At 47.3% G+C, this 10,916-nt stretch overlaps 1 protein-coding gene and 1 long non-coding RNA gene across 4 annotated transcripts in view; one reads left to right on the forward strand and one right to left on the reverse strand.

Moving 5' to 3' along the window:
• Positions 1-9,312, forward strand: part of LOC113915305 (uncharacterized protein C11orf53 homolog) — a 253,599-nt gene extending 244,287 nt beyond the window's left edge. For 2 of the 3 annotated variants that reach the window (XM_027581144.2, XM_027581145.1), the window contains 4 exons: positions 1,512-1,606; positions 5,642-5,696; positions 7,092-7,321; positions 8,687-9,312. In XM_027581144.2, coding sequence (XP_027436945.1) covers positions 1,512-1,606; positions 5,642-5,696; positions 7,092-7,321; positions 8,687-9,058 — 752 coding nt within the window. In that variant the 3' untranslated portion in view covers positions 9,059-9,312. Of the gene's footprint in view, positions 1-954; positions 1,607-5,521; positions 5,697-7,091; positions 7,322-8,686 lie in introns of those variants that run through there. The other variant, XM_027581149.1, reaches the window with a different exon arrangement.
• Positions 1,704-7,073, reverse strand: LOC113915307. The gene is made up of 3 exons (XR_003517616.2): positions 5,542-7,073; positions 4,694-4,873; positions 1,704-3,520 (listed from the first exon to the last, which is right to left on the reverse strand). It is a non-coding gene; the product is annotated as an uncharacterized LOC113915307 (long non-coding RNA).
• Positions 9,313-10,916: the final 1,604 nt, after the last annotated feature.

Here is a 10,916-nt window from a genome sequence, read left to right on the forward strand (position 1 = left end):
GGTGGCAGCCCCTCTGCGGCCCCGGGTCCGCACCCGCTGCCCACCGAGCTGCGAGCCGCTCGGGGAGCGCGGGTGGGCGAGACTGGACCGCCGCGAGGGCGCAGAGCCCAGGCCTTGCGGGCCAGGCGCGGGGTTCCCTGGGTCTGGGCGGCGAACAGCGCAGCCTCCTTTCCGGGGAGACCCCTAGCTCCCCGGACCCGGCGCGCGGGCTCCCTGCGGTCCGGCTGCGGTCTCCGCAGTGGCCAGGCGCGGCGCTGGCGGCCCCGCACTGTAGTCAGGCGCCCGGCAGTCCGCGCGGCCGCGGCCGGGAGCCGCGGGGCCCGGCCCCTCCCCACGCGATCGCCGCGGCGCTCCCTCCAGGGTCGAGGTCAGGGCGCGAGTGGCCGGCGCCCCCGCGGCCACCTCCGATCGCGAAAGCTCGCCCGCCCAGCCGGGCCCCGCGTGGCCCAACAAGCCCGCAGCGTCTCACCTACTCACTGCGGCTCCGCCGGGCCGGCCCGGGGCCGCGGCCGCCCCACTCCCGGCGCGCCCGGACTCCCGCCCCGCCGACCCTGGGCGCCGCTCGGCCTCCCCGCGAGCCGGGCAGTCCGGCCGGGCCCCGCCAGCCCCGAGGGCGGCCTCCCCGCCGGCTGCACGGTCGCCGGGAGCCCCGCTCGGCGTGGCCCGAGGCTCCGTGCGCCGCCGAGAGACGCCCGCACCAGAAAGGGAAGGGGTGGGGAGCGACGGGAAGAAGGGAGAGCAGGAGCGGGGGCCGAAGGAGGGAGGAGGGAAAGATGGAGAGCGGGAAAGGCGGAGAAAGGGGCGAGGGAGACAGGACAGAAGAAAAATTCGGGAGGGAGGGTGTGCCCTGGGACTGGTCCCTTTCCTGTGGTCGATCTGGCAAGTACCTCAGCGGCCGGAGGACAGGGCTCTCCGACACCCACCCCCCCACCCCTGCCCCCGCTTGTCCCGGGGCTGGCTTCCAGACCAAGGGCACGTAGAGGTTAGAGCCTCCCCAGAAGCCGAGCTTGGCCTGCTGGAGAAGATAAGGACCCAGCGCTTCCACACGGGTGGGAGCATCACGGTGGGGTGGCCTAAGTCAGCTGCTCCAGGTTAGAGAAGGCACCCCTGCTTTGGCCCTGGGCCCCTTCCAGGCCCATAATACCCTCTCCCAGGCGGAAGGCTGGGCCCAGAGCCCGAGGTTCCCCTAATTTAGCCAAGGTGGTGAGTGTCCCTCGGCTGCTCTCCACATTCCTGAGCCGAAAAACCTGTGTGCTATTGGTCTAGGGATCGGGCCCAGCCTGGGCTGGGTGGCCCCACGGATTTCCATAGGTTCTGTTCCCACTAGGGCCCTGAAACCTGCCCAGCTTCTCCTCATCCTTTCAAGTTGGAGAAATTTGGGGTTCCTCTTCGCATTCTTCAAACTTAGAAACCTGGCCTCCAGCCTCATAGCCTATAATGAGGACCCCCCACATCCCAGTCTGACATCCAAACTTCCCACTTGACCACTGACTCGGATTGCCTTTCCCCAGAGAAACCGAAGGTGTATCAAGGTGTCCGGGTGAAGATAACGGTGAAGGAGCTGCTGCAGCAGAGAAGGGCACACCAGGCAGCCTCAGGGGGAACCGTAAGCATCAACCCTTCCCTTGCTCCCCACCTTGCCTTGGGCGTCATTTAACCCTGCACCTGGAAAGGGCTAGGAGGCCACACTAAGCTCAGTCTCTGTCCCCAGACCTGGCCATCCTCAGCTGTCTTTATAACTTTTGTGCCCCGCTTCTTCCCAGCTCACCACAGGAAGCCACAAAGGACAGCTAGAGCATGTGTGGGGCTCAGGATTTGGGGGGAGCTCATCCCTCACTCATCATAGTTGAGTATAAAGGGCTTGTTGGCCTGGTGCAGGGAGAGGAGCAACCAGCAGGTAAGCAGGTTGTTATTCTGGTAAGAAGACAGTGTGTGTGCCCTCACACGTGCAAAGAAAATCTCTCCCAGAAACTCATTTCGTTTTAGCGAGCCCTTCAAGGAGAGAATCTCTGTGGAAATGCCCCCTGCTTCTCATTCTTATGAAGCCCAGCCTCTGAGGTCATTTATCTGCCAATCACCAGGCATAGAAAGTTCCCAGCAGAAATGGGCCATGTGACTGCAGAAGAGACAGCTCAGGGTGTAGAACCACCTCCTTCATATGAAGTCTAAGCAGTTCCCAGTTATCAGGAAGTGAGGTGGGCAGTCATAAGGGTACCCTGCCACTTTATATACTTTCTAAAGCAGATAGTACTGCCAGGAGTGTTCAGGGCAGCAGCAGAACCAAATAAACTAGGTGGGGTTCTCCTCCAACAGAGGGTAATTTCATTGCTGAAAGCCCTTGATCATACAATTGCTTGTGGGTTGCTCGTGTGGATGTGGGATATGACAGATGAGCCCATATTGCCAGTGTTAGGATTGGTCCTGTCTCCAGCTTATTGGCATCCTCCCCCCAGTGGTTTTTGAGCTTGGTGCTATTTGTGTGCAATGCACGACTTCCTGTAATGGGCCTTTGTGGGAAGAGGCAAATGATATAGGAGAGATGAGCACAGGTTCTAGAACCAGTGGATTGGGTTCAGATCTGAGCTCCTCTGTGGTACGTGCAGATCCTGGAGCAATTACTCGGGCTCATCACCTGTGTCTGCATCTTTAAGCTGGAGACAATAGGATTTTATGAGGGTTAAATGAGTTATGGCATATAAAGCACTTAGAAGAGTGCTTTCCATTTAGCAAGTGCTCAATAAATGATAGCTGTCAGTATCATTATTTGTGAAAAGCAACTAAAATAAAATTACAACCAAGAATTGAAAGCCAGCTACCCAGTAATGTCCATTGGCTCCGTTTGCTCAGAGTTTCAAGTTCAGGTGTAAGCTTGCTGTGATTCCACTTGTACAGCACAAATTTTACATTCATTGGAGAAGTTAGTACCGCCATGTACAGAATTTTAGCTAACACGATAAAGCTTCCTTCCATTTGCAGAGGGTTTTCACAGTGGTTAAAAGACAGCACTTTTACACACTCATTATTTCATTTAGTTCTTATAACAACCCAGTGAGGTAAATAGATCAGGATCTGCATGCTTCTATTCCAGCTGAAGTTCAGAGTCTTACAGTTACTAAAGGCAGAGCTAAAAACAGGACGAAGGTCTTCTTACTCTTCATGTAAAAAACAACAACAACAAAAACAAAAAATAAAAACATTCCCACCTATTGGCTCCCTAAATTCATCCTTCTGCAGATCCAGCTGTGCTGAGCAGAAGTCTGGTAATCTCAACTGTCAATTCTTTCAGTTCAGAGATGGTTATAAAATTAATAAAACCAGGAACAAGGGAACTGGGAAATGCCTCCGATGGGGGGAAAAATATCAGCAGGATGTTCCCAACAAAGTATAATCTTTCATTAAGGAGCTTTGGTACATGGTAGAATTCTGCTTCAGTGCACCTGGAGAAGTCCCATTTGGGCACGATGATTTTATTCCTGTTGGCCTCTTACAGGTTGATTCGGCCACTGTTCCCGTTAGCTAACTGCGAGAATGAAAGAAAAGGGTAAAACATTTCACTTGTGTATCTGACCAGTATCCGTTTGCTGGAGCTATGTGATTTATCTAAGTTTTTCTGAATTCTGACCCCCCACCACCAACACCCCCAAGAAATAATAAAGCAGTACTTCTGAACCAATACCTTGCAGGGACATGCAAGAGCAAGGCCTGCTCTTCTTGGCTTCCTGGAAGGTTATATCAGCCCGAGCCCTCACAGGCACAGAGAAGTAACACACAGATGATTTAATCATGAGAGCCAGATGTAAAGCCCCTCACTCAGAACCATCAGAAGGATCTGGAATTCTAGGAAAGCCGTGAGGGTATACTTAGCAGGCAAGGATGGGGGCTGTCAGGGGACAGTGTATGCCTGCTTCTTGGTAGAGACCCTTTGGTTTAGCAGAGATGATCTCCCAATTCCTTCAATGGTCAAAGGACGCCTCTGGGAAGCCTCAAGGCAAGGAGAGAGTTAATTCTATCAAATATACAAAGCAGGAAGGTATTTATCTTAATTTGTTATACAGAGTAGTACCCACCATTTGAAATCTTAAGAAGGCAATCATGAATGGAAGTTATAGATCGAGGCAAATGTCAGGTGACAGACAGTGCCAGGAGAAATGTGTGCATGCCAGACTTTTAAATTTGATCAAAAAAACTTATTGCAGCCAGATCAGTTTGCAAACAGCCTTACACACACACACGCACACGCAATTCTTTTACCTTTAGGAGAAAGGGAAACTTGAGTTCGTATTTATGAAAAGATTTACTTTACCCTTTTTAACCATTATTTTTTTTAAACAGCCTTGATGTGCTTTTATAAATTGTAGATTGTGGATTTTTGTGCCCTTTTGAAACCTAAGAGAAAGGTGCCTTTCTTTGTATTCTTGGAGTGAAGTAGAAAGTAAACCCATGACTAGAGATAATATCGAGCAGGAGACTGTAAACATACCTGAGGGAGATAATGTGGGTAGGCAGACAAACAGACCATTCCCCGGGGAGCAACGGGGTTAATGGGAGCTCTGCCATGAAGCAGATTTTTTAATAACCCATTCCTTCCAAGTCCTTCAGCTCAAGCTGCAGCCAAATATTTGCATAAAGAGCTGGTGAAGGATTCCAGCTTCCTGGTTCATGACATTACGGCATGGATCATTTTCAGACTTACCATCACGGCCCTGTTTCAGCAGGGGTGGACAGGGCAGTCTCCCCCCCCCTCCCCCGCGGCGCGCTTATGGGAGTGAAGTGTAGGCTGTGATCCAAGAGAGAGGTGTGGCGAGCTTGGCTTCCCAGCACGGATCACAGAGCAGTGCTGGTCCCTTTAAACTTTAAAGGCACCATCTGAAACCTTGAAAAAAAAATCCGAAATTACTCAGTACAATTATCAGTTCGATTGGAAGATACAGTCTGCTTTACTTTAAATAGTTCAAAGGGATAATCTCATAAATTTCCCTAAATCTCAAGTATTCAGACAGAGTAGTGGAAAAAGCAACTCACACAGAGTCGAACTACTTCTGAGCATTACCTAGAATGTAGAGGCTTCAGCTCACTGACTGCAGTTCTAAGAAGATATTTTCTGTTGTAATATTTCATAGCTAGTAAGCACGTGTGCCTATGTTCAGCCACCCAGGATTAGCAAAGTTAGGAATTATGTCCTTTTGGGAGAACAAATTCCTAAGGCTAAGCAGCCAAAGAGAATATCAAAATTTTGAAGAAAATGATAGACTAAGTCACAGAGGGTTGGGATTAAATAAGTTTAGCTCTTATTAATTTTAAATTAAATTGTTTAATAGAAAAGCTGTTTACTGGGTATTCCCAAACTATTCCATTTCTCTGTAATATACAAATAGTTTACATTCATTTTTTATCTAAATTTAAGTTTAAAATTTAAGTGGAAAAATCTGATATTGGGGGGAAAAAACCCAGGCAAACATAAAAACTGAATCTAAATAAAATAGAACATTGGGTGTATGTAACGACAGCCACGTTTTTTTAGAAGAAAAGAATCTGGCTTACCTTAGAGCAGAAGGCACCAAAGTTCGTGTGAAAATGGCTTCGCTTTCCCCGGGAAGCACTTGAGTTCATGAGCTCTGTGGTCATGTTCTTCCTTTGGCAGCTGCCTGGGGGCAACGGCGTCCGCCTTTCAGACCCAGGCCCACCATCTTCTGCAGGTCAGTACAACCAGCGTCACCGTTCCCTCAAAACCTCTTTCAAAAGTCCACCTCGAAAGTCTCTCAGTGCTTGATTCGGGGGTTAAGATAGACACCACCATTTAATTGGAATCCAACCAATCAGAAAGTGAACCAGGCATAGTGACTCCAGATGCAAGCCCAGCAAGGTAACAAGGGCACATTTTTGTCCTTCTTCTCTGAGACGTCTATTTGCTGCTTCCTATTCTGTCCCGAGAGTTGGTTCTTCACATTTATTCCGGTTCCTCATCGCCAAGTCACTAAACTCGGCTAACAGATCAGAATTGCTTTCAGAAACTTGCTCTCCTTTTTAATGTACTGTTAGATGGACTATAGGACGCCCTCGGGTTCTCGAATAATGCCTTTGCTATTGTTGATTTAGTGTCTAGCCACCGACAGGGGCTTCCCTCCCCTTCCTCTCTCTCTCCCCGGGGAGCCACTCAAGCAACTGCAAGTTTTCTCAGCCCAATTCGAATAACTTATTACCTATGCCAGCCAGTAGCTAGGTGTTTCCGGAGCTCACATACAAGGGAAACTGTGCCTATGGTAGCTCTTCCATTTAACCTTAAGGAACCTTGAGACTTCAAAAAATCCAGTGTTCTATTGTCCTCTGATAGATATACTCTAAACCTGTCTTCTCTGAGCATTTAAGGCTAGCAGTCAGAAATTGAGCCTATTAATAATAAAATGGAAGAGGAGTCGTGTTTTCAGAATTACACTTGGTTGGTAGCTAACAACTTATCTTAATTCCATTAGCATGTGAACATGTTTCCTAAGGAAACATTTTTGCTTTTTGAAATTTATAGCAAGTACCACTGATTCACTTTACATTCTTGGTTTCTATTTTTATCATTTGTGTTGCTCTTTGTATTCCTCCTCAAAATTTAAGTTACTTGAGTAAGCATGAAAAGTTTAGGAAAGCAATAAGCCTAAATCAAGAGACTTGTTTCCCATGGCCTCAGAAGTTTTCCTGAAGCTTCACATAGTGTTGTACGTTACTTCTGAGAGGCGAGGTTTACTTGAACCGCAGATGGGATGTTGATGCCTTATAGTCCAAGAAAGTAGAGCCCTGAGCCATTATTTGGCTGTGATAGTTGGACACAGGTTGGATTGTCATTCTTTTATTTGTGCCCTGGCCGTATTTACAGCCACTTTCCACATTATTAACCAGATTCGATCCACTGGGACTCGAATTCACTAGGGCAACAAAAAACACGCAGATTGCCTGCCTGTTTACTTTTCTAGAACTTCTTAAGCCCCCCTTCTCCCCTAGACATGGTAAAAGATTCAGAATACAGAATTCTATTCAAAGTCGTAAGTGCAATTTTTAAACAAACAAACAAACAAAAAGTCTGTCTTTTTCCCCTTCTCTTCTAGGGCTGTATTTTGAGTCTGAACCGGTTTCTTCCATGTCCAATTATTTTCAACCCCAAGAATTTTCCAGTTGTGTTTCTTGTGAAGAAAATACAAGCTGCCTCGACCAGATCTTTGATTCCTACCTTCAGACAGAGACACACCTGGACCCTTCGCTCAATTCCACTCAGAGCACTCCCCACTATTTCCCTGACAGCTTCCAAGCTGCCCCTTTCTGCTTTAACCAGAGCCTGGTAATTTCTCTCAGTTCTTTACAAAACCTGATTGTTGCCTACTCTGGGGTAGTAATGCTTTGTAAGAGGGTTTGCATCATCTCCTAAGAAATGACACACACACTATCAACCAGGAAGTCATCCAGGAAACAGCAGAGAGCCATTTAAAACTCAGTGGGGGTCAGAGTAACCACACGTGGGGGGCAAACCTTTGGGTACACACGTGATTATGATTTCCCAAGGCAGCTACGCCCAAGTAAAGTGGTGTGTGGCAATAAAAAGAGGTTTCCCGGCAATATTCATTTAATGTTTTTAAACTGGAGGGAAGACAGCTGTGAATTGAAAATCATTGATTTAAACAGTGGTCCTTGGATTTTTGAGTTCTGGAAAATGGCGTTAGGCTGCGTCTACACAGTACCAAACTGTCATTACGATAAGGGGTTTTTGTTTCATTTTGACCCTGAACTGGCCCCACTAACCAGTTGTTTGGGTCTGGCGTAGGCACAAGAACTCAGCCCTCATACTTCAGAGAATTTGGATTCTCTATTCTTGATGACCCTCACATGTTTGCAAATATGGTATCATTTAAAATGGAGTAAGATTTCCATTAGTAGACACCAGTTGTTTGCGATGTTTTTTAGATACTCATATAGTTTTTTAAACTGTAAAAAGAAGTGTGTTTTTTTTTTTTTAATGTACATATTTTTCTTTTGGTTTGTCAAAAAGTCTATGTGGGTATCAGACTAAATTTTCAGAGTATAGGAAATTAACTCCAGAGAATATGCACACCGGACCCCAGTTATCAAGCTCCCTTCTGGCTTCCAAAGAAGGCTTTCTCAGTAATAACTGTAGTCCTGCTTAAGAGAAAGCAGAAAGAAGCAGAAGGTACCTTTATCCTCTGGGACAAGACTTCAGTGACTGTAAGAGTAGTTGCATGTCTTGGAGTCTCCCAGACACCGGCTCACTGAAGACCCCAGTTGTACCTGTGTATGGTTCACTTTGTTCTCCATGGTTGAGGTGTGGAGGAACATCCACGGTGCCACCTGCTGCTTATATTGTGGCCCACAGCAAGATCTGACGTGCAGGTGACTTGAAGCACAATGGGATTTTGTGGTTTAAGAACAAAGCATCCTCTAAAATATGGTTATAACAAAGGAAGCCAGTGAAGCAAGGCAACTTATTGTTGGGGAAGAAAAAGGCAAATATAAAGTGTCAAATCATGCAGTCAGCAAATAAAATTACTTCTGCAGACCTGGGTTGGGCTGGGTGTTTTGTTGTGTTGTATTCCTGCCCTAATGTTCTTACTCTGAGTTAATAAATCCTCTCTACTCAGCTTTTTTAATCCTGTCTAAATGATCAAGCTCTTTGTTCCTCGGTTTTCTCTAGACCCCAGGATCGCCTTCGGATTCCTCCACTCTGTCGAGTTCCTTAGACTACAGTTACTCGCTGGCTCAGCTACCTTCATGTGCTCCGGAGAATTACAATTCTCCCCCTTCTCTGGACACCAGAAACTGTGGCTATCCCTCAGAAGACTACTCCTACTCACATTTGCCCTCGTACACCCAGTACGACTGCTTCTCCTCAGCCAGCACCTCAGTCTGCTACTGTGCATCGTGTGAGGCAGAACACTTGGACACCCTCAGAGCAGCAGAGTATTTTTCCTATCCCGGCACAGACTATGTGAACTTGGCCCCCTCAGCGGCCACAGCCAGCGAGTTCTATAAGAAGGGAACAGACTGGGACATCTGCTATAGTTAATGGCAATTACATTAATTTGGAACACGGCGTGAATATCTCTGTCTTTCGGCCACACCAAATGACAACTCGAAATATGCAGCCTGTTAACAAAATATCACAAAGCCCGGTTCCCATGTCGGATTTCCGATGTTCTGATGCTCACTTAGGCATTAATATGAAGTCTTTCAGACCTGGTCATTGTGCCAGTCCTACTTTGTATGCTCACAGTTAAAATTGTTTATAGGGACTGTTCAGTTGTTTTACTTTTCTATGTAACGAACAAATTCTAATTTTTTAACTAATAAATTTTGTATTTTTAAACATTGGCTTTTTTTTTTAATTTTCTGATGACAGTTTCCAATTGCTTTGAATAACACCGATTAATTCTGGAGATCACCAGTTACTTTTCAATAGTTTAATCTCATTTATCCATGAATTTTAAATTATTTTAATTCGGCAAGATGCCTTGGCTCCCATAGGGATGGAGGGTAGACACAGTTCTGATGGCTGATGAGGAGGAGCAGCCTCACCTCCAAATGAGGGTGTGCATCTTGGAGCCACATCAGAGAAAGACATTTTATGAATCATTAGCTTCTCATATCTAACACTAGTCAACGAAATGTTAGTATGACCAAAAGGCACATCTTGCCTACAGCAATATTAACCCATAGATCATTCTTTTTCATGTCCAAAGTGTTGTTTTGTAAACCCTCTGGGCAAATACTTGATCTTTTTTTCTCTTGAGAGCCGCCATGCTGTTGATGGACCACAAGGTTTGGAATTCGTTGTTACCTTAGATTTCTGAATTTCTGCCGTCAGTCCTTAAACATGCATCGCATCGCTCGTTTTTTACAAATTGGTTGAGACAATTGACCGTGCTGTTTATGACTGAATTTCAGAGTTTACTGCCTCTGATTAATGTATTTGAACAAGCCCAACCATCCTTCCGGGGAAGAGGAGTTAACTTAAGCTACCGATGCCAGACTATACTGTTCAACCCTGTTTGTCGAGGGCATTAAAACACAGGACCTAATCCCTGCAGTGAATCCTTCTGTCCGGGGGGCGTTTTCCATGTCCCAACGTTCTGCACAATGGCGGCGATACTGGTACCGTTGGTCCTGGCCACGGCTACCATTTTCCGAGCCCTCCCCGTGCGCCAGAGTTGCCTTTCGGGTTTTCTCACTCCTCCTTCCTCTCACTCAATCTCCACAACAATGTTGATGACAAAATCAGGAGTCTGAGACTCAGAGAAGTCAAGTCACCTGCCCGATGTTACCCAATCAGTAAGTACCCAGGCTTGGGTCTGAGGAACACCAGAGCTGTGCTTTGTACTCACTCCCTGGGGGTGAAAAGTTTGAGCCATCGTCTGTGGAAGACTGCTCTGTGGAACCTGTGAAATCATCCCCCATTAAACTCTGACTTCCTCCTACAAACACGGGTGTGTCCCCCACACAGCTAGTCAGAGCTCCCCAGAAGGGCCGATTGTCCACAGATACGAAGGTGCCAAGCACAAGAGCTGAAGCCCCCACTCTGGGGACCGAGAGAGAGAAGCTGACAAACCAACCACCCACCTCAGTGAACCTTGTTCTATCCGGAAGCAGATAGGCTTTCAAAATGACATGCCTAATTGTCACCTCCCTGGGGACTCCACTAAGGCTCGGGCAAACAGAACAAGTTGCAACCTGCCTCATGGAATAGCTGTGCCAGGGAAATAGAACAATCACTGCCTTTCTGAGATGCCAATAAAACTAAATTTTTAATAGTTTCCAACTAAATTGAAACTGACGTGTCACCGACAAATACCTGTACGGCCAGAAGGAAGCCCCCTGCATGCCATGCGCCCCACCCCACCCCGGCTGTCCCCACGGGGCAAAGAGCA

Source organism: Zalophus californianus, chromosome 11 (genome assembly GCF_009762305.2).
Source record: "Zalophus californianus isolate mZalCal1 chromosome 11, mZalCal1.pri.v2, whole genome shotgun sequence".
Classification (NCBI taxonomy): Eukaryota; Metazoa; Chordata; class Mammalia; order Carnivora; family Otariidae; genus Zalophus; species Zalophus californianus.